We start from the raw sequence: 24,778 nt of genomic DNA, 5'->3' as shown, positions 1-24,778 counted from the left end.
TTCTTTGATTGTCTTGCATGTACACAAACTTTCTTTCCACATCAGAGAGCCTATTTTCATTTTTTTGCGTTTGTTGTTTGAGTACCAGTTGTTCCTGTGTACTTCTTTCAATTTCTGCTTTGTTTTTTCGTATTTCACCCTGTGCAATCTCCAGGGCTTCTCTTATTGTCTGAAATTTTTCATCTGAGCTTTTCCGTTCCGCGTCTAACGCTGTTTTCATTTCTTTGTTGTTGGTCAGAATTTCTTGCTTCAATGCCTGAATTTCGCCCTTCCTTATTTCTCTTTCTTTATCAAACATCAGGTTCAAATTCAAGTTCATTTCCTTTGTTTGTCTTTCAGCCGTTTCTTTAATCAATTCTGCTATTTTGCTTAGCATTTGACTACTGCCCATCCCCAATTCTTCCCTCTCACTGCTCATCCTGCTTTCTTTTGTCTCTGCTGTTAAACATGGCAGTGAGGTAGAAATAGTTCCTCCCCCTTTTGCCCCCCCTTCCATTTGAGGGGGGGTTTGGGGGGGTGTTCGTTTTAGCTGTTTTCCCTTAATTGTGGGGAGGGGAGGACTTCTCCTGACAGTGCTCATTTCCTCAGGGGTCCTATCCAGTCTTTCTAATCTTGAAAGCGATCTGTCCGAAGGTTTGGAACGCAACCAAAGAGGATTTGGCTTTGGGGTATCCTGACTTTTTTTATTCCTTCTCATTCAATCTCAGTTTTACTCCTCCTGCTTTCATCAGTTTTTTAATTACTTAGTTTTCCCGTTCTACACAGCACACAGTACAAGAAAGTCCCACTCAAATATGCCTTGCAATGCCAAGAGGGTTCGCCTTTAATATGACGAGACTAGCTCGATCCTTCTTCAAAGGAGGAATCTGCCTCTAATCTTTATTTTGCCTTCCCGGATCATTAAGTCACTAAGTCCAATATTTATAGTATTTTAATATTGTATTTAAATTGCAAGGTGTTTATCTTCTCCAAGTCAGTGCGCAGTTATAATTGGCAACTTGGTTTCACTTTCGCCAGCAGCTTCCGAGCAACTTTTCGGGAGCCGCCTTATCTTCTGCCAAAGCTCATAAATCAAAGCAATTAATTGGTAATAAATTACCTTCTTAGGCTCTCCACACGCACCAGACTTTCGCCTCCCTTTTTGATCCAGAAAGGACAATTATCCATTCATTTTCACTGCTTGTTGCTTATATTTCCACCAGAGCTGGAGGAAAGACGTCTGTTCAGCCGGCCATGGAAACTCCGCCCCCCCCCCATACCTAATGGGTAATCGTTCCAAGCACCTAGAGGGCTATGAACTGATTTGGGCTAGCTAAGGGGCAGTGTATGTCCAAACAATGTGAATCTTCACATGTGATATCTTGCTTTGAAAAATATACAGTATTTACTGGGTCTATTCTAAGCAGTTGCTATCTGAAAATGTGGAGTGGCCATTCCTGTTAAAACCTGAGAACCAAACAACATTGTCATCAAGGATTAGAAATATATTCCAAAACATTTTAAAAATGCATAGAATGGTGCTTCTCAGTGTTCGGAAACTGACAGGACTATATTTTTGCTTATGTGAAAAAGGTATTATCTCGTGACTTAGCATAATGTTTCAGTACCTACATGCCTTTAACATGTTAGCCTACAAAGCCAGATGGCTCTTCATTGATAATTCTAAGGCCATTGTTAGTGAAACACTGCTTCATACTTCAATGATTCATAAATACCTGGAATGACATACTGTTTGCTCATTCATATCTCATTAAAAACACATTATATTATTAATCCAGATGTTTTTATTCTACTATTAATAGAATATAATGTAGCTCTTTTTTTACAGGAGAGGGATCATTGTGGATAACTTTTGTTATGATCATTTTCAATCTTGGCTATGCTGGTACCCAATTACTACTTGAAACTAAATTGTCAGTTCTTTGTGGTTTAGTAATAACTTTGTTCTTCTTCCTTTAAACTTAGCATAAAAATAAGTGCACTGGCCATTTAGAAAAGCTGAGGCTGTCAAGGTGCAGAATTCTGTGAGATGAAGTCACATTACTTTGTTGTCTGAATTTTACTAAATTCTATTGAATATTCCCTTTATATCTCATGCCCAGTTTTCTCCTCTTTGAAGAACTGCATCAGAACTAGTCTTTGTGAATAATTGGAAAGGAAATTAAAATCCAATTAGATTGAACTGATCCCTATGGCCAAGAGTTAGAACCATATACCTATTCAGACTCCATGTCTGATTCAAAATTGAAGACCTTTTAAACAACACTGTAATTTGGCATAATCAAATGAAGATTTTGATCACACAATTAAAGATGTTTAATAGTTTTTACCTGCTGTGATGCATGAGAGATACATGCAAAACATTTTGATTGTCCTTTTGTATCCACTTTAAAAAGGCTCGCATGTGATTAAAAGCATGGCTGAGCATTAAGTAGATGTTGTGAATGAAGGAGTGAAGGCACCACAAATGTATTTGGAAATGGAAATGCCAGTGTTTTATTAACAGTAGATTCAATGATCTGATAACATGCCTATAATCCAGTGCACCTGCTTCTGGATGGACTGCTGGAGAACTACCTAGGGGGACCCTCATGAAATCCATAGAGTCACAATGTGGTTGAGGCCTGCACAACATCTCCTGGGCCTAACTCAGTGACCATCACCCCAAGATCTCATAAGAACACCCACATAAAATGGATGAATGAAGGTTCACATCAGTAATGCACCCCCAAATTTGGGTCTGACCTCATGCCACACTATTCAAGTTGTGACAAGAGTAAAATATATCCTGTTTAATTTGTTCTTGTGTGTCTTCATTCCTAACTTATAGCAACCCTAATGCAAACCTGTCACAAGGTTTTCTTGGTAGAATGTGTTCAGAATATGTTTAGCTTTGTCTTCCTCTGTATATATATGTATGGGTAATATAACCATTAACTCAAATGGGTGGTGTATAACACTGTCCTGTCACTGTCCTGCAAAAACCAGGGCTAGAATTTTTTTCTAGATACACAGTGGGCTTCTCAGTAAAAGCAAACTAATTAAAATTCCAAACACAACCCACTCATTCCCCACATGCATATAAACAACCACTATTTAAACCTACACAAACTAAATATAGAAGAGATTTGTAGATCTCACCCATCCCTTCTACATTTGAAAACAAACCTGAGCATGTGAATTTGAAATAATGCCCATCCTGAATTCTATTATTAAGAACAATTCCTATCTCAATACTAGCCAAAACATTTTGCTCTGTGGCTGACCCTGTATGACCTCTTACACTCCACTGCACATGATAGAGTCTAGTTCAGACTTTATTGTTGTGATAATTTTATTCAAAATAATGAGAAGCCATGGCAGCAATTTCCTCCTGTATGTAAACAGGAAAGTGGTTTATTGCATTGTTTTGCTCTGTAAAACAAGCCTTCTTTTTAATATTTTGTGTCTCTATTACTCATTGAGGGCAGTGTGCAGTTTTTAAACAGTGACATAATATAAAACAACACATAACAAAAGCTGAGTTCTTGCAATTTGAGTGTGTGTGTGTATGGGTGTGTGTGTGTGTGTGTGTGTGTGTTCTGACAGCATAATTTCTCTGACCTGGGCTTTTCCCTTTCTTGAAGGCATAAACAATTTAGACCTTCTCAGGAAATGCCCTGGTTCCACTGACTATCATAGCCTGTTTCCCCCTGATAATCATTAGTGTAGTATTCTTCAGGAAACTTTTGACAGTTCTACACAAAACATATAATGTACTTCTTTTTTTTCTTTCTTTTTTTTAAATTTATTTTTTTAAATAATATTTATAATCAGGTACCAATATTTTGACGTGTACATGCCTATCTACCTTATTCAATCAATCAGTTAATTTTGACGTTATGTACAAATTATTATCAATTGCATATCTTAATACACATAAACTTGCTATTTCTGGCTGTTTTCCACTGCTTTCAGTCAGAGCTTAATATTAAAAAAAATTCATAACATTCAGGAAATCAGCACATGGCATTTTACACACATACCCCAGCCCTTACACTCAACCCAAAACCCCTATCCTGAACAAACTAAACCCTCATCCCCACACCCGTGCACCCTTCACCATGACTTCCCGCACCGAAACACTATGAAGCCATTAAGCCTATTTATCCTTATTCATGGTAAACCTAAATTCCTAATGGAGCTCCTCTATATTACTGACTCTCTATTCAGATATGCCATGGCCAACTTCCATTTTTCTAGAAAGTCCTCATTACTCTTATTCCTCCTGTTATAAGTTAGTCTGGCCATTAGCATATATTCTCGCATTCTTTCCCTCCAATCCTTTTTGGTTAGACCTTTTTCCCCTTTCCAATCTTTGGCTATGGTCAATCTTGCCGCTGCAAAGCTATATTGATATATTTCTTGGTCCTTTTGATTATTGTTTTCTCTCTGTAGACCTAGCAGACACAGTCCTGGGCTTTTTTTAATCTTGTTATGTAACATTTTATTTGTCTCCTTAATTACCTTATCCCAAAATTCCTGTATGACCACACAGGTCCACCACATGTGGAGAAATGTCCCTCTCTGTTTCCTGCACCTCCAGCAATTACCTTGTTGTGATTTGTCTATTTTAGCCAATGTAGCTGGAGTGATATAGCATCTGTAAAACATTTTGTATTGATTCTCCCTAATTGAACCCGATAAAGTAAATTTGAATTCTTTGTTCCATAGGTATTCCCATTTGTCCAATTCTATTGGTCTGCCTAGGTCCTTGGCCCAGGATATCATTACTGTCTTGACTCTGTTGTCCTCCAAGTTATAACTTAGTATGTATTTATATAATCTAGAGATTAACCCTTTATCCCCCTTTATCCATATTTTTTCCAATTCTGATTCTTTGGTTGCAAATCCAATCCTCAAGTCTTTTTTGTATCTTTCATGCAGTTGGTGATATCGAAACCAATCATTAATCTCCAATTCTTCCCGCCCTTTTAATTTCCACTTTTCATTTTCTTTAATAAGGTATTCTTTATATGTTCTTGTTTCTACCCTTAAGGTTGGTCTTGTGACTGCTTCTAGTGGCCTCAGCCAAAGGGGGGTTTTGGGTTCCATACCTTTTCTGTATTTTTTCCAAATATCCAATAGTCCCCCTCTAATTATATGTTTATTAAAATCTTTATTTAATTTATCTCCATTATACCACACGTATGCGTGCCAGCCGAATCGTAATCCAAATCCTTCCAAATCTAGTAGGGTCTTGTTTTCTAATTTTATCCATTCTTTCAGCCAGGACATTGCTGCAGCCTCATAATAGGTCCTTAAATCGGGTAAGCTTAGCCCCCCTCTTCCTTTATCATCAATTAAATTTTGGTATGCTATCCTCGCTCTTTTTCCAGCCCAAATAAAATTAGTAATCTCTCTTTTCCATTTCTCAAAGATTTTTGTTCCTTTAATAATAGGTATATTTTGAAACAGGAATAACATTTTGGGGAGTACCATCATTTTTATTACTGCAATTCTGCCCATCCAAGTTAGAGGGATTGTTTGCCATCTAGTGAGATCTTTTTTTATGCCTTCCCACGTTCTAACATAATTATCCTGGAATAGATTGATATTTTTGTTTGAGAGCCATATTCCTAGATATTTTACTTTCGTTATCACCTCGCAGTTTGCTGCGGCCTCCAATTTCTTGCGACTTTTAACATCTATATTTTTTACTAAAACTTTAGATTTCTCCTTATTTATGATAAATCCTGATATGTCACCATATCTTTGGATTGTATCCAATAGTTTTTTAATACTTTGTAGTGGATTAGTTAGGATACAGACTATATCATCTGCGTAAGCCCTAATTTTTAGTTCTTGGCCGCTGATCTTTAAACCAGTGATTTCTTTCTCTTCCCTTATCCTTACATTTAAGATTTCTAATCCCATAATAAACAATAGTGGGGACAACGGACAGCCTTGTCTTGTCCCTTTTTGTATGTCAATGTAGTCTGATAGTTGACCATTTATTTTTAATCTTGCTCTTTGATTGGTGTATATTGCCCCTACTGCCCTTTTAAATTGGTGGCCAACTTTGAATTTTTCTAGCACTTTTTCCAAATAATCCCAACTAACATGGTCAAAAGCTTTTTCTGCGTCAATGAAGAACAATGCCAGATCTCTATTTGGGTCTTTGTCTGCTATTTCCAGGGTGTTCAATATCAGTCTGATATAATGTACTTCTGAGTCGACTCGAGGGCGGGGTTTCCACAAAGCGTACATCCCCAGTGTATTCTGTAGAATGCTTTAAACCCAAAACAATGTGTTTAAAAAACTCACCAGAAAGTCCAGAATAAGCCAGATAATGTGCTGCAGCTGAGCAGAGTATACCTCCTGTAGGTCTCAAAACCAGGACAAGAAAATTGGGAATTCTTGTCAGGACACCTGTAGTGCTGATGCTATGCAAATGCATTCTTTTAGCCACTGCAGAATTGAGTCCAGGAAAACACCCAAGCTGCAAGTCTTAGAGGAAGTATAACCCTATCCAGTTCCTAGCCCCTATTCCTTATTTCAGTTGAACAGAAATAACTTTATTGTTTCTGTTCAACTTTATTAAGTTTCAATTTCTTTGCCCTCATACAGTCCATTATGGATAACAGACAATGGTTCAGTACTGGGATGGCTTCCTTGAAATAAAACGGAAATGAGAGGTAGAAACATATAACCTTGGAGTTGGAAGAGACCACAAGGGCCACCTAATCCAACTTCTTGCAGGAACACACAGTCAAAGCACACCTGTCAGATAACCATCCGACCTCTATTTAAAAGTCAGTAGTGATTTTAATGCAGCTGACTCCCAACCATGTGCACCACAACCCGGTCCAAAACAAAACCCTGAAAGACTCCAAATACCAACAACCTGGGCACCACCTTAGCACCACTCTCTGAATCCCCAGCCCCCTGCATAACAGTGGTCCAGAGTTCTGTCCCAGAGAATTCGCTCAAAAAGTTATCATGGTGGACTGTATGGAAAATCATTAAGTCCAGCAAAACTAACAGGAAAACTAACTTTCTGTCCAGTTCTTTATTTGACCAAAGTTGTTTGTGTACCATAACCAGGCCTGAAAGCAGATTGAAATTAATCTAATCTATTTCATCCAGAACCCTCTGGAGCTGGGAAGTCACCACAACACCTTGAACAAAAATGGAATGTTTGTTCAAGGTGTTTGGTCAATAATTATTCAGAGTGGTCAGATCCAGAGAGACCTTTTTTTCTAGCAAGGACTATGTTCACGATAGCACCTATACTGAACCATGTTCCTGGGATTCTTTGCAGAATTAAAATAAACAGTAATATATTTATTGTGTTTATAGATTGCTGCTGTAGCCTGTGTCTGTGGGTTACTGGGAAATATGGCAGCTAGCACAAAGTTTGGGGAAACTACACTCTTCATGCTGAAGGTTAGATTTGGGGACCTTACCTTCAAAATGGTGACTGGGGTACATTACTGAGAGGCACCTGGCTGGGGTTTGACTAACAGGGACCACTATGATATTTTATTGATGGTCTAGTGACACAGGCTAGTGATGTGGAGAAGTGGCTTCCAGACTTTCAATTTTGAGATCCATTCTGAAAATAATGACTTGTGACAGTACTTTTAATTGGTTTGGCAGCATACTATGTGCCCAATAAGAAATTCTTGCAGGGTGAGTTAAGGACAGAAGTTCTCTTATGATAAGCATTATAGGGAACAACAGACGGCTATTTTTAATATATAATTTCTCTTTCTCAAATTAATGACACACAGTTCCTAGGAGTGAGCTTTTGATAACCATGGTTTTTGAAACATAAAACTTAATGGAAGCAGAGTCCCTCAGGGATAGCAGCACTATGGAGTTAATTCTTACAGTCCAAAATATAATGAGTTGGAAATGCTTTGTGTTGCAGTGACAGTAACCAGTCTATGGAACTTCACTGAATCCCCATTATGATCACCAGATGGCATACCTTTGACTTTTTTCAGAAAGTCCTTTATTACCCTCACTTATATGAATGTGAAACATTGTCTAGAAATTAATACTTGTGAAAACTTAAGAACCTTTTTCCAAAGTCAGCCCAAAATGGTTTGCTACCCCAGGCAAGGCAACATATTCCACCCGATCTCAGCATGTAATGGATTATTTAATATCTGTTTGCATTCTGTTAGGCCCCCAATAGATCACAACATATTTAGAGACTAAAGCTGTGTCAGTTGAGAAAACAAATAGCTGACATGCATTGTAGATCATTCAAAGAACTGAGCCAAGCTACAGATTGGATCTCAGATATACTGCTTATGGTGCAGGAATTATGTTGGAATTATTTCCTGCTTTATAGAATCATAGAGTCTTAGAGCTGGAAGGGAGCATAATGACCATAAAGTCTTACCATGCAGAAATAAACAACTAAAGCATTCTCAAAATCTGTTGAAAGACCTCAAAAGATGGAGATGCAATCTATTCCACTACTGAATAATGGTAAAGTGGTTATTATGTTTACATTAAATCTCTTTTCTTATAATTTGAATCTGCTGGTTTGTGTTCTAACATTTGGAGTATAAGAAAATAAGTTATGTTCTGTCTTCTGTATGATCTCTCTTCAGATGTAGAACTATAGCATGATGGCTAACTTTTGCTTTACCCAGAGAACAGCAAAGCTGAGTGTTTGCCTCTAAAATGTTGAATTTGGACAGAATACTAAGAAAGGTTGTCTCTTAATGATATTATATATATAGAAGTCTCCAATGACAACATGGCCAAAAGATAACCTCGTGGTTTTCCAATAGAAACATATATGCCTAGATGTAGCTCCTCTGAGTGTTGAAGTCCCATAGTTCGAGAAATGAAAAGCATAACTTGCTCTTGATTCTTTCCATGTACAAGCAGTCCCCAAGTTATGAACAAGATAGGTTTTATAGGTTTGTTCTTAAGTTGAATTTGTATGTCAGTTGGAACAGGTACATTTTTAAGTGTAACCCCAGCCACACATATTAACTTTGGATAGCATAGGGAAGGATTAACACCCCTGTGGTGTTTGTTTTGTTGTCTCTGCCACTGTTCAGAAGTTGTCACCTCTCTTTCTGTCTCTGTGGAAATTGGATTTTGAAGCTTCAGTGGAAACCTTTTCCCCATGATAACTCTTTCAAGAGTGAATTTTCCTTCCTATGGGCAGATTTCTCTAACTTCCTGTTGACCCATATCTGTTCTCATTTGTAAGTTGAATGTTTGTAACTCAGGGACTGCCTGTAATGCAGAATGCATAGTTTCTGCTCCTTTGAAAATATAATGAAATGGGAAGAGATACTTCAACAGCTTTCTCTTTAGACGGTTTTTCCTTCTCTGCTGAGTTGCTTAAATCACATTAATGATCCATACAGCATTCTTCTTCTCCCAAGCAAGGGGTTTGGTTGAGGGGTAGAAGTCATGCATTGCTTTAGTGATTACAGAGAATCCAAAATCCAATTCCAGAATATCTAGTTAAAAAGAAAAATACCCCATGGATGGGAAATTGGAGAATTACAACCATTTACAGCAGTGTTCAGCTACATGGACTTGATATAAGATGGCTTCACTTTCTCCTTCGTCTTTCTAGAGCTTGATAAGAATATGCACTCAATGTATATTTCTCACTTAACAAAGTATATGTGTTCCTGGAAATCATTTCTTTAAGGACGAAATCACATTGGTATTATAGAACAGAAGCTTTTGGTTCCCTATCACCCAGTTTGCTCCTGCAGAATTCTGGGCAATGTAGGGCCTTTGGAATTCTCAGCCAGAGTGGTCCTCAGCTTCCTTAAACTACATTTCCCAGAATTCTGCAGGAGCAAACCGAGTGATAGAAATAGATGAAAGCCTCCGTTCATATCATAGAATCATAGAGTCAAAGAGTTGGAAGAGACCTCATGGGCTATCCAGTCCAACCCCCTATGATACTAATGTAATTCCGTGATAAGTAAAATTTTGTACCAGGGCAGAATAACATGGAAAGGATAGAAAGAGAAAGATAAGTGAACACATAAAATGAAACAACCAGGTCAGTTAAGCCTTGCATGATTAAACAAACATATTTCGAACCTTCAAGGACCATCTGTAGAATTTTTTTCTTCATAAAATTACCCAGGAATTACCTTTTTCATTCAGCATTCTCCACTTTTCTTATCATTTCCAATTTGGTGCCATTCCTAGGAGTTTTATTTTTTTAACAGGCTAGGAGAGCTGGTGGGGAAGACTTATCTCCTCCCCCTTGTCTCTTTGTTTTGCCATTCATAGATGGTCCTTAGGGGATTCTGTGGTTAGCTTTTGTGTCTTCCTTGTCAGTTGTAGATAAGCACACACAGCTACAATATATCTCCCAGCAAAAGCTTTCTTGCATTGACACACTGCTGCAAAACCTGGCATAGGTAGTGTGCGTTTTTCTAGTCCTTCTTCACAAGCCCCCCCCCCCCCCCCAAATGCCAATGCTGCTAAAAATGCTCAAATTAACAGAGAATTGAGAAGAAAGATTGGAAGGTATAAACAGACTTGTAAAAGGAGCTTCTTTGTCAAAGGCTTAATTAACTTAGGTAGTCCTGTATTTTGCAGTGCAACTATACTTGTTACTTGTACTTGGGATAGCACCACTAGCCCTCCCTGATTTTACTAAAGGAGGTTAAAAGAGAGTCTGAACATTTTTTATGGTAGTGAAATACATACCTCAATCCCAATGGTCTGATTAAGTGAATTACCCAACCACTTACATCTTCTGTATAAGTGTCTGAATAATGTATGTTTGTTCTATAAATGCTGCTGACACTTCCTTGTACAAACTTTGTGTATCGCTGAAATGGAAACTAATTTAGAGACTAACATTCTGATCTTAAAAAGGCTTTGCATTTTCACGAAGCAGGCACCCACACAATGTTGTCAAATTACCATTTCTAAGATAAAGGGAGCCACTGAAAGAACACAGGCCTTCTTCATCTCAGTAGCATAACTTCACATTTTAGGAGCACAATACTGAAATGACCTCAAATGCACTAGTTAACCGACAAAGGAGTTGTTTAGTCATGCCTTTTTTGCTGTTACTTTGTTTTATGGTAAATCAACAGAGGGAGGTTGATGCGTAAAATTTGTCCTAATTTCCTGTAACTAATGGAGTAACATCAGGTTTGCAATGTTATTAAGTTTTCAAACAGTACCTTCTGAAGACAAAGAACAATTAAAATCAGGAATAGTATTTTTTTCAAAAATAACTTTAGTCTGAGAAAAATGTATTTTTTAATTCTAGCTTTCTGACCACCTGAATATAAGCTTATGTCCTTTTTAGTCAAGTTGACTAAGCCATTATAGCAACTCACAGCAGATGTATTACAGAATCACTACTTGAAGTTAGAGTAGTGGTATGATTTAATTGATAATTGTATGTTATTATCGTTACATTAGGTTTCTGTATGTGAGGCATTAATTTTTGCCATAATTATGTTCCATAATTATGGTTGAAACCACTTTGAGTCCCCCGCAGTATACAAGTGAAGTAAATAAATAAATAAATAAACAGTGATCTGTATTACGATTATTGTGGAGATATCTTACTGCTTGTACAGCAAAACCATTGAGTGTAAATACACCTGTGGATACCTCCCTTTATTGTGTTTCTATGTACATTTCGGAAACTAGTTCCACTCATGTTGTCTAGGCACATGCATGCAAGTGTTTCAAGACTTCACATTATATGGGTTGATGGTGACATTTGTAAGGTGATTCTTAGTCTGAAAGTCATATTTTGATTAATTAAGACAATGTAAGTTTACTCTATTGTGTGGTTCCTTTGCTGTCACTACAAATTGCAAATCCAGTGTCTGAAGTCTATATAGAGCAATAAGAATTACATGACTAGGTCCTATTGGATGAGCTGGGATTTTTTTTTTTTGGGGGGGGGGGGTTCAGGAAGGCTGCATATCCAGTTAGGACTGAATGTACTAGAAGCCCCCCATTCATGGGAACCTGAGAAAACATTTCTCTGTTTTTCTTTGCATAGTAACAGAAAGGATCATTGCTTAGCCCTAACATAACGTCCCGCATTATTACAAGATTTTCCAGTTTATAATTGCAGGAAGAATATAAGGATAAAAAATACCAGTATGATCTAGAACAGTTTAAATTTAATTATCGGAACACAAACAATTTAACAAGACTGCAAAACTGGAAAAAGTGATGTGCCAAGAGATTTAATATAAAATGTGTGTGATAAAATGGCTGTTACCATGCTCGGGATTTACTGGGGAGGAATATACAAATGCAGCTGGGTAAAACTGCTACTCAGCCATTTTCAAGTGTTGTTCATTTGAAATATGCATTGCTTTCTATACACAGCACAGTTGTAACTTAACCCTTGGGTCTTTGCCTTTTATTGTGATTAATTTTCTTCTTCCTTCTTTATAGCAAATCTTGCTGGCAGACCACAGGTATGATTTTTCTTGCGTATTTTTCCGACAATGTCTTCCAGTGGAGGCACAAGATGTCCTACTTGTTCCAGGAACAGTCATTGTTTAGCTGCAGCATTTGTCACAGTGAAAGAGTGGGGCTGCCAGGATTCTCCAACTGTCCACTGTGGGGCCTGCACTCCCACAGGGTGGCAAAACTTCCTAGAAAAGTAGAATTATGTTTTACTTCCACTTCCATTCCCTTGGATTTCAAATGAACCAAGGAATTCACCCTCTAATGAACTAAGAAATTCACCTTGGTTTATTAGAGGGCTAGATCCAGTGTCTATAGCATACAAGTAGAAACATACAGCATAGGCCCAAGAAGCTCATTTTAATTTTGGAGAGATTTTTTTAAAAAAGAGCAAATGCAGAATTGAAGATTTATTTTACCCATGAAATACATTCCATAGAGATGCAGAGACATCATTACCTACAGATTCATAATGATGTCACGGTACAATGACTAACAAAGCAGCACAGTTTTTGCCAGCATAGTACCAGGAAAGCACAAAGTCTATAGGAATGACACACAGCCAGCCAAATCTCTGGTTGTGTCATTCACTTGAAGCACACAGAAACATTTTTCACACTTTATTTCACTTGCTGAAGAAGGGTGATTAATGATAATGTGAAAACAAGTATTACCTCAACCTATTCCAGTGAATGAATGTTAAATTCTTATTCACTGGCAAAAATAATGGAAATAATAATAATAATTTTTGACATTGTAGATAAGATAATGAAAAAAAAATCTAAATATCCCCAAAACAATTTATTTTCAGATAAGCACCATAGTATTCTCAAGGAAATTATTCCTATTAGATATCATTACTACATCTAGTAGTAATATCTAATTATTACTAAAGATATAATAATAAACTTCTGTGTCATTATTTTCTCTATCTCATTTTCTTACATGCGCCAGAAGCCATACTTTTAAATCCCTTGCATGTTTACTGAAAGAATTTCATCTAAATGAGTTATCTTGTGACAAGCAGTTCCAATGGCATGGAAGCCTTCCTTACTATCCATCCATGGTTCATTGTCACCATGCTGAGTTTTGCATCATTCCCACCAGAGTCTAGTGAGAGCATCGCAATCTGTGTTTCCAACTATTAAAGCTTAGGTAACGATTGCCAGCAACATAGAGCTGTTTTTGTAAGGTCCCCTTGGCAGTGTTAACAGGCCATAATCTGTGAACAAGCAATTTTGTTCTAAAATTCTTATAGCTGTGCAATATGGTGAGCCCACAGGATATTTAAGGATGCTTACAAGGGCACCATTGTAATGCAAAACCATTTGTGCGTACAGTGAAACTTGGCTTACTTTGCCATGCTAAATCTTCCCCCTGGTAGGCAAAGATACACATATGAACCCAAAACAGCTTTGGAATTTCTATCAATTCTTTGTCGATGGTGCTAAAACAGCCATGGACAGACTTTGGCCCTCCAAATGTTTGGGGCTTCAACTTCCACAATTCCTATTAGCCTACTGGCTGCTAGGAATTATGGGAGTTGAAGTCCAAAAAACCTGGAGGGCCAAAGTTTGCCCATGTGCTAAAGTATACTGCATTGTTAGTGTAACCTGCCTTCAGATAATTTCCAACCCATGACTCTAAGGGATTTCTTGGGAAGTTTTCTTCAAAGGGGTGGTGTGGGCGGCGGGGGGTACCTTTGCATTTCTCTGAGGAAGAGTGTGACTCATCCAGAGGTAAAGAATCCAAAACACAGATAAAAAGTAATGAGGAAACATTGCTTATTACATGAAAAATATAACATTTTGGACATTACATAGTTTTGCAAAAGGAATACAATTGTGCTCCCATTATTTCCAAAAGCAATAAGATATTTGTAACTTTTGTTACTTCCAAACCATGGTCTATAGACAGAAACCCAAGCCTAGCTATTTCAAAATGTGGAATTTTTGACAATAATAGAAAAACAACCAACAGTTCTATGGGCATATTTACAGATGATGATATGCAGTCCAGAAGCAATGTTTCTTCCTACTTTAGGAAGAGTAATTTTGAGGACTTTCTCAATTTTGGTTATTTTCTTTTTTAGGTGCTTTTTTCTAGAAAGGAACTATAAACTAACATATAATGTAGAACTTTTTTAAAATGTGGAAAAATTAAATTCACAGTGAGTTACATAATACATTTTTAAAGCCATGTTCTCAGCTTTGCATGGGATAATTTGGAAATACAGTCATTATAATTTACTAATTTTTCACTTTCTTCTCTACTTCAGGCAATGTGAAGTTCTCATTGTGAAGACCACCCACCCTTCCTGTCATCAACTACAAACCTTTTCTACAAGTTTCAAGTTCCAGTAATCGTACAACTGCATGGGACCTTGTAATATACTGTTTAGCTCTGTGTGTTCTTATTTGAAATAGGAAAACACTTGAATTACCCAAAGATGAGGATATTGTGGTTTTATAATAATGTGTGTATTTTCCCTTCCTTCTTCCCTTTCTATGCAACTGTAAATTAACAAACCGTGGAGTATTTGGAAATGGGTATACATATGTCATTGATTTATATAATATGCAGCATCAGAAATGGGGGGTGCGGGTTTATATTCATTCTTTTTTTGATATTGCTAAAGTGAATTGCATACAGAGTTTGAAGCAAAGTGTTAATACATTCCTTTCAGCTTTGACATTTCATGTTCCAAGTACCTCCTATTCTGACACACACATAATTCTGCACAAGTTATTTATACTAAGCCTAACAGATTCAAAACATGGAAAATGTATTATAACACCCCCATTTAGTATTTGACAAATACTATTTCTTGTTATCTATATAACACACAAGACTGTGTTTTTTGGGCTAGCTTTGACTGCAGTTACTGTTGGCATTAAAGCAGCATTTTAATGGTTTCCGTCTCCCAGTTGAATGTGGACTGATCTTTTCCCTCTGACATTTTTGACTTTCAATTGTGTGCTAAGCTGCATTTTTAACTCTGTATGATCATTATGAATATATTCCATTTTAGTTTTCTACAAGGGAAAATTGTCTATATGGTCGAATTGTGCCAAAGTTTGTGAAGTCTTTTGTGTAAATCTCCCAACGTAAAGGGTAAGACCCAGCTTGAAACCTTTGCGTTCTCCTTTTGGAAACAGGTGTGGCCTCTTTGGTGGTTGACTGTTCTGCCTTCATTTCAGAGTGTTTGGCTGGATACCTTCAACCAGTACCATCTCATGGTCCCTTTAATATACATGTTTAATGGTAAAAAAATGTGTGAGGAGTTCAGACACTGTTGATGATAAGTGGCAGAGCATTGGTCCTCCACTGTGAATTTGCATAGACATTTACTATCTCTGTGAAACACTCATTTGCTCTATAAATTGCATGTGGGCAATAGAAGCTTTAAAAGATCCTAATGGTGTTGGGGGGAAGTCCAATCTCAGTTATGCCCAATAGCAAAGTGGCCAGACCCAATGTTCTGCTGGTTTTACCGCATAAGCCCCAAAAGAGAATCTTTTATCCACTATGATGTAATAGTAAGAGCTGTGATTCGGCTCTGAAACATAATTCTCCTAATGCAGATGTCATGCTGAGTATTCACTTTCCCCATTTTTGCCTCTGAGGCGGAGATAGCAAAAATAACAATTATACCTGGATGTAATGATGAATTTCCAGTTAGACACTGTATGTTAAATACTCTGATGATTTTAAGTGCTGTCTAAATAAAAAGTATTATTTTTGATGGGGAGGGCGGGGGGACTTCCAAAAGCAGGTCACAGAAAAGCAGGTGGGTTTTTCATCTTGACAGAAATATATTTTGGTATAGATATTTTGAGAAGGAAGAAAAAAGTTTTGCAGAAAAGGAAAGCCATGATCACCTTTCTACCTCAAACCCATATTTTTTAGTATTTAGTTTTGGAAACAACTCAGTGTTCTGGTTTAACATGGTGTTTTCTTTTACCAGATCACATCAAAATAAGGGAAAAGAAAACTAGCCCCCCTCTTTATAAAAACACTTTAGCAGAAACTATCCCGGTTATGAATACGATGGCTTTTTTGTTATGATTGAAAGGTTATATATATATGAATTGTTTTTTCTGCTTGTGTTTGTATGCAAATTCTGTCCTCTACTCTGCTGTCAAGTAAAAGCTCCTTAAAACATTACATTGTAATATTCTTCCTCTGAGACACCGATAAATAAAAGGAATATGTTGCAGTAACATCTCAAAACAAAAAGTATGTAGTTCTTTTGAATTTTCTGGTATTAAACTATCACACTTCACTTTCCTAATCTGGTTACATGGTATGACTTTCTCTCTGAATAAAATTAATTTTTAAGTAACGTCCATTTGATATTCTTCATACTAGAAGTAAACAAGATTTAAAAGCTCGTTCCTTGTGAGAACATTTCCGACTTCAAGGTGCCTTTATGAAAATAAAATGTGTAGCTGAAACATATAGCTCAGTAAATCAGTGAATATTTTTCTGCCATTTTGCATCTTTAGGAATGCAGGGTGCCAGCCATCTGTCTCCACTGATGACAGGTTTTAAATTTTAACCACCAATCTGAGAATTGGGTTTAAAGTATACTATTAATATTGAAAATATCAATGTGTATTGCCCTATTCAGTGGCAGGACTGGAAAATGGTTTTTCAAATTCACTGACTTGCTCTCAGCAGGGCTTTCATTTCTAATGAACTGTTCAGTATTCTGACAGGAAACATAATTTATAACCAGTGGGACCTTACAACAACGTTAAACATACTAGACATTGGGCTTAATCAGTTCTTAGAGGCTGTGATGCTGACTTAAAAATCATTCATCTATAGAGGAAGCATGCATCCAGATTCAGAGATAGTAAAGCTAGAACAGAGTTTTATCTCCATGGGGATTTTGCCCAGTGCCTTCATAGCAACAAGAAAGCTAGGTCCCTATTTAGGGCATGGTAGAGATGTAAGAGTGGCATGGGTATTATAGTAGATCATTGCATAATTAACTGATATTCTGTATAATCTATTTCTGAGACCTATTATATAAAGTCCTACATGAATCATGAAATCTCTGAAATGGAAATAGATTCTAGTCATGGTATGAACTTCTAGGATCTCTTAAGTTCTTCTCATCACATATGAATTAGTCCATGTAACAAATAATGTAAAATAGTTTGAAAGGTTACCTCACAGCTAGCTCTGAGGAAGAAATGCCTACTTTTTTGGCTGATATATGACCTTTCATATCTTGATATTACTGGGTCTTGGAAAAAATAGAGTCATTTGCATACAATCCATGTATCTTAAAAGTCTCAAGATGCTTACAGTCTAAATGTTGACTATAGGGATGATGACAAAGAGGGAGAACTAAAGACAGATGTGCACAGTCTCACTATACAGATATGAGTACACTCAAAGTTCTCTTTATATTTTCCATCCATGAAAATATTGCCCAACAGATACATTGGTGAATTTGTTATGGCTGTTTGGCAGGTTTGGTAATATTTTAGATAGTAGAAAGGTATCTAGCCAAGTCTGAGGTTTCACAATGCATTGGAATATTTCACATTTCAGAACATCACAAATCCAGCTCAACACCGAATTGGAAAAGTATTGGCCTTTTGCTGAACTTTTCCTGAACGTTTGTTCAGTTTCATACTGATAGTTGCTGCAGGTGTAGGACTAACACAATGCAAAAGAGCTGAACTGATTTGTCTGTCCCTGCAATGCTGTCAGAGTGAAAGATTTTGTAGTGTTTTGTATTGTGCTGCTGTCACAGCTATGTCTTACTGCAGGCGTGATAAATCTTAGACTGAGTTGTTAGCAGTTGAAACAATAAGTATACACTTTTGCACTCCAGCCTTGGGGACATTTAACATTACCAAAGGAAAAGATACATACTTTTGCTGACTGATATTTTAAAAATATTAGCTCGAAACTAAAACTCATAGATATCTTTCCTCCTCCAGTACTTAGCATTCCATTGGTTTTTTGGCATCAGTCTTAGCAGTTTTCTTCCTTTTAGGCTACTCCGTTTTCTGGTTTTACAGATAAACCTTCCACTCTGGATTTTTTTCTAGACTTAATCTGAGGGCTTAATCAGGTTTTTGGGGGGATTTATTCCACTGGGCAGACTGTGAAAGCTACAGCACTTACTGGTGTGTTTTGTCTTGTCAAGGCATGGCTCCAGAGGGATGGGAAGGAGGCCTAAAACTAAAGATTTACATGACCATTCTTTGGAACTGAGAAGCAGTCAATGGGGAAAGCTGTTCAAAATGATTAGTACAGCTCTTCCCTTTGCATGGATGGGCATTTTTTTAACAAAAGGAAAATGTCACACATATAAGAAATTTTATGACCCAGTAACTATTAACCGAGAAAGATTGAAAACTAGAGTAATACACAATGGTCCAACTCTGCCCAGTAATGTGATGCCTGCCTGAGCAGGGCTATCTTTCTTGTTGTTCTTCTTAGCCACTAATAACAACACGAGGCAGGAATTCTGGCAAGAGGGAAGACAAAGCACCTGTTCAGCTTCCAGTCCTAACTCTTTTTGACAAATTTCACCACGTTGATGTGTCTCCAGCACTACCAAGAGGGAATCGATCATGCTGCTAGAGTGTTCTCAATAATCCAATAAGATGGGATGCCATTTCTTGCTCATTCCCCTTGAAAGAAGTACATACAAGAGCAGTTAAACATAGCTCTGGGAAATATGCCATGTCATTACTCTCAGACATCTAAAATAAACAACAGGAAAATGTAATTCTTTTGGTAATTTACCCTCAAGCTCTTATGGCTCTGTAATATTTTACACCATTTTTAGAACATTAATCTTTTGTTAAGAAATTATAGGAATTAATAATTGCTTACAATAAAATTGGAGAGCACCATTTTAATTTTGTCTGAGAAGCAAGGCAGCCTATGTTTTTGATCCTTCCAAGACTTTCCATTCCCAGACTTGTCTTCATTCTGACACTCTTCCTTAAGGCTAGAAATAGCAGTGTGAAGCATCAAATGTTTGTGGGAGCCAACAGAGCTCGGCCTCTAGGGGGATCCTAAGCTCCTACTCTAAAACTTAGCAGAAAGGAACAGTCCAACTCCAGGGAGCAAACAGAGGGGTAAAAACTAAGCCGAGACTTCACAACGCTATCATAGGATTCTCTTGTCAAGATTTAGACAAAACAGGTTTGTCAAGGCTGAGAGAGTGACTTGCGTAGAGTCATCTAGTAGGTTCCACAGAGATTTAAACCCTGGTTTCTCCTCGCATAAAACTCAAAACTACAATATTATGTTGGTTCTGTGATAGCATATGGATATATTCCATGCTGTATAATGAATATGAAAGGTAGTCAGACAGCCAAATTGCTCAATTATTTATCTTGCTTTCATTGTGGAATCAGTTTAATTAAACATTTATTTCCTGTTAGTATTTACATCCTATCTCACTGTCCAGCAGAAGAGTATCTTTGTAGGATTATTCCTATGTTAGTACAGTCCTCAGAAGGCTTCTTTTTACAAGTCATCCTTCCCAAGTGCCTACAGATCTTGTGTGTGCATGCATTTCCATAGTTAAAGAAACCTGCAATATACTCTTTGCAGTCAAAATGGCTGTTAACATCACTGATAATAAAACATGAATGTCAAGATAGTGATGTCAGATTAATAAATACTTAGAATGTCAGTCAGCAATAAGTAGGGCAATCTTTGAGTGCATTTATTTAAGTGCAAATCACTGAAAGGATGATTTCAGAGCTCTGTTTGATGAATAAGTTGCAAAGTAGTTAAGATCAGCCATGCCAGATGTTTTGTAGAAAAGGGAATATATATGCCATCTGTCAGAGATATGATCAGTAGCTGGTTCAAAGAATATTGGGAACGGCAGCAAAGAAAAAAGAAGATAGAAGCAACAGCTGCCACTTGAATTGCCTCTGAAAATATCCAAACTGTTATATAGTCCTAGGAGGGAGATACATTAAAGCAATTCCTAGTACTAGAGTTGTCCACACTCTAGCACTCTATTAGGTTTCACATACCTAGCACCTAAATTCAAGGTATATACATCGATACAGATACAGATGGTTACAGATATCTGACTTACAAACAACTCATAGTTAAGAATGGGGGTTAGACAATAGGAAGTTAGAGAAATCTACTCCTTGGAAGGGAAATTTGCTCCTGGAAGAGTTATCATGGGGAAGAGGTGTCTCCACTGAAGCCTTATCACCAATCCTTGTTTCCACAACAAGCCATTTTTTTTTCAAAATCTAATTATCACAGGGCCAGAAAGTGAGACAAAATCTTCTGAACAGAAAGCAAAACAAACAACACAGGGGTGTTGGCCCTTCCCTTGCAACCTACATAACCTATCTTGTTCATTACTTCGGCACTGCTTGTACATAGACATTTTTTATAGCTGATATGTTGCTTGGCAGTTGCCAAAATCAGTTACACAAACACAACCCATAGTGAGAGTGATAGGGTCTGGTACTGATTAAAATATTGTGGGTGCGCAGTGGTGTATCTCCATAGTTCCACTCTGCCAATCATCTCTCTAATTCTAGGGCACTGCAGTATAATCAGTATTGATGACTATGCTGTCATTGGCTATGCTGCCCAGAGCTCAGGTAAGCTGCAGCCATTATCTGCAGAGTGCTTTTTCTTCAACCCTGGTCAAATAAATACATATACATGGAGAAGAGATATCTCCATAAACAGATCCATTCATGAAAAAGAGGGGCATATCTTGAGCTATTTGTTTCTGAAGTTGTTTGGGTCTGTAAATCTAGTGTCTTCCATGTCAGCAGGTGTTGAATCCATGCCAAAACTTTAAGTGAAGTCTTGATGGTACTGAACCCAAAACAGATTCAGACTATTGAAGAGCCCCAATAAAGTTTGAACAAAACCCAAAAGAGATTCATTGTCTCACTGGTATTGGAGCTACCAGCTTCTTCTGCCTTAAAGGGTATGAACCAGCAATTTGAATGGGTCTCAAAAGCAAAAATCCATTGAAACTTTCTCAAAGTTGGTGTGATATTATTCTATCTGGCTATCAGTTAAACTTCTGGCAACTAGATTCTGCACTAATCTAAGTGGCTTAGTTGATTGTGGTAATATCAGCATGGCACTTGCTTGCAGAAAAGCTTCTGAGTTCATAACCCACAATTGAATGCACTGCCACTCACACATGCTGTGCACACATTTTTGTGTGAATGTCTAAAATGATTTTTCCATTTCTACATCATCATTTCTGTCACCAGATTTGAAAAAGGTATGTAGAGCTATCATCAGATTTATCAGGTGAGAAGCTGAGAATATCTATATACCTAACACTTCCCTTTATCTATATACCTAACACTTCCCTTTAGAGAAAGAGATGCTTTTAGCCAAAGGTCTGACAGGATTCTCTTATACAGGTCACCCTCCTGAGATGATGTCTATATTTGCCAAGGCTCCGCAGTTTCCCCTTGCCACCTCTAAAGGAGGCATTTTACTCCTTAACCTATATCTAAGAAATAAGTAGAGTCACTTTTGTGTTTAAAGCTGCAAAAACAGCAACCTGGATTCAGAATAGCTGAACAGAAATCCAATTGGGCTTGGCTAATTGGTTTTGAAAACATTACTAAATGGTTAGTGTTAATTAAAAAAACAACCCAGATGCTAGCCATATGTTTAATATATATTTTTAATCGCATTAGTGTTGTGGTGTTAAGGATAAAAGCATTAGTCAGTCAATGACAGTGTCAATTGCAGATTAAAAATCCACCTACAGATTTTTTTTCAAAGTAAAACCCAAGTAAAATTAATAAAGGCAAAAAGATTAGAAGAAAATTAATTTGCCCTGAAGAAGATACACAGCTGCTCTGAAGTATGTTAGTTCTTCCATTAATACAAGCAGGTTTTATACATAATGATTAAAATTTATCATTTGACAACATTCGGTCTACAAACAGGTGCTAGTGCAGGGAAATGAAGAAGAGGGCACGACATCAGCCTCAGCTCCCCATACAGATATTTGGACAATTTGCTAGACCTTCACATAATTGCAGATTTAACGAAGGCCCTCCCATATATCACCTTTTCATGTCCAACTAAGAAAAAAGGATCCAGAAGCATCGCTTCAAAGAGCTACATACATTTTCAGATGGATTGTGAAACAGATGTATGCTTTCATATGGAAATTCAAGTACAGGCTGTCCCAAGCTGCAAACATCTGACTTACCAATAACTCATAGTTAAGAACAGGGGCAATACAACAGAAAGTAAGAGAAATCTCTACCCCTCAGAACGGAAATACACTCCTGGGAGAGTTATCATGGGGAAAAGGTGTCTACATTGAAACTTTATCACCAATCCTTGTATCCAAAGTGTGTGTGTGTGTGTGTGTGTGTGTGTGTGTGTGTGTGTGTGTGTATTCTCTCACACACACTCACACACACCACACACATGACTGGAGTTACACTTTAAAATGTACCTTTCTGACTTACATATTCAACTAAAGAACAAACCTTCTGATCCTAACTTGGGGAGTGCTATACTCTTCTTGATATAATGAGAGCCAATGTGGTGTAGTACTAGGAATACATATTCACTGTAGCAGGCCCATAGCCAGGATTTTGATTTGGGGGGGGGGGCTGAGTTTGATTGGGGGGGGGGTGAGTCTGAGTGAAAGAGGGTTTACCCATGATATGAATAAACATATCCGTTTAAATAATGTACCAGTAAAGCCTTTGCGTGGACCACCATGAGAAGCCCCTCAAGCCCCCCCCCCCCGGTTACATGCCTGCACTGTAGATAACCACCATGGTTCAATGCTATGGAATCATGGGAGTTGTAGTTTGGTGAAGCACCAGCACTTTTCATGCACTGTAATATGCCCACCACATGTACATAAAGGAATGAGGTTTTACCAGTTGATATTTCTATAATCTATTATTTTATTTTATGTATTTATTGGTTTATATATTGTTCTTGTCCTTCCTTTATCTCAAAATATTGCTCTTACCTTATTTCTTCTACTCTAATTTCACAAGCCTGCAAGATAAGCCAAACTGAAAGACAATGACTGGCTCAAGCTTGTTGCATACCTTTGGTGACTGATTGAGCTAGGATCTTCCACCTGGGAGCTTCTTCCATTGCCATGCCCCTTTAAAACAAGGGATGCAGTCCTACTGCATCTAGTTTTAAAATGAGAATGCACTATTTCTATTCATTCACAAAACTGATATGGATGCTCTGTAATGCATTAGTTAAGTAATTGATAAAAATACTGGAGAGTGTTGACCCGAGGACAGAAATCTATGGCACTCTACTTAAGACTTCCCTCCAGTGTGCAATGTAGTCACTGATGACGGCTCTTTGAATATGGTTTTCCAAGCAATTATGGATCCATCTGAAAGTATTCTCATCCAGTCCACATGTTCTCAGTTTGAAATCAATATACCACGAAGACTTCATTAAATGTTTTGCAGAAATCCATATAAGTGGCATCTACCTCATTCCCATCATCTAATTAGCTACCAGTACCACCAACAAAAACAACATAAGATATGCAATATATAAAATAAAATAAATGAAATCCCTACTTTTCTATGCAGCCAATGTACATAAACTTTCTCCAATTTCCAAGATGCCTAAAATAATTTCAATTGCCATGATGTGGTATTGCCATTTAACATGGTTCACTGAGTTTCCTCCACGTTATTGCCTACTGCTGACAGAGGACAGGAAGTCAACAATGTGGTATCACAAACAAACAACCAAACTCTCGTGCTACACCAGTGGTTCTCAATAGTTTACCAGCTGTTAGGATTCCTGGGAGCTGAAGGCCAAAACATTTGGGGACCCACAGGTTGAGAACCACTGTGCTATATACTTAGCAAGCAAATGTGTAAGAGAGAGGATCACACTGCTCAGTGTCTGCAATAACATATAATAACAAAAAGTGGTATTCTAGAAATTCCCAATCTTGTCTGATCTTGGAAGGTAAGCAGGGTCAGCTCTAGTTAGTACTTGGATGGGAGACAGTCAATGAATACCAGGTACTGTGGGCTATTTGAGAGGAAGGAACTGACAAACCACCTCTGAGTATGCCTTGCCTGAAAAACCCCTATAAAATTAATGGCATCACTATAAAACTACAGTTATACAGAAAAATACATCCCTTTTCAGGGATATTCTGCAATAGCTTCTATTATAACTTATAACAACTGTAACCGGTTTTGTATCCCATGGGATAAACAGCACAGCTGTGAATTGTTTTCTTGAGTGGAAAAATGCCAGAAGTCACGCCTGAGGGTTATATGTTCACCTCTCCACTGAGCACGCACAGAAGCAAATTGTT

The 24,778-nt window shown here is 37.5% G+C and overlaps 1 protein-coding gene across 4 annotated transcripts in view; it reads left to right on the top strand.

Moving 5' to 3' along the window:
- Nucleotides 1-16,680, top strand: part of UTRN (utrophin) — a 406,557-nt gene extending 389,877 nt beyond the window's left edge. For all 4 annotated transcript variants that reach the window (XM_060753499.2, XM_060753500.2, XM_060753501.2 and 1 more), the window contains 2 exons: nt 12,427-12,449; nt 14,720-16,680. In XM_060753499.2, the coding sequence (XP_060609482.2) occupies nt 12,427-12,449; nt 14,720-14,728 (32 nt within the window). In that variant the 3' untranslated portion in view covers nt 14,729-16,680. The remainder of the gene's footprint in view (nt 1-12,426; nt 12,450-14,719) is intronic.
- Nucleotides 16,681-24,778: the final 8,098 nt, after the last annotated feature.

The sequence above is a fragment of the Anolis sagrei genome, chromosome 1 (assembly GCF_037176765.1).
Source record: "Anolis sagrei isolate rAnoSag1 chromosome 1, rAnoSag1.mat, whole genome shotgun sequence".
Taxonomy (NCBI): domain Eukaryota; kingdom Metazoa; phylum Chordata; class Lepidosauria; order Squamata; family Dactyloidae; genus Anolis; species Anolis sagrei.
This window is presented reverse-complemented; position numbering and strand designations above follow the sequence as displayed.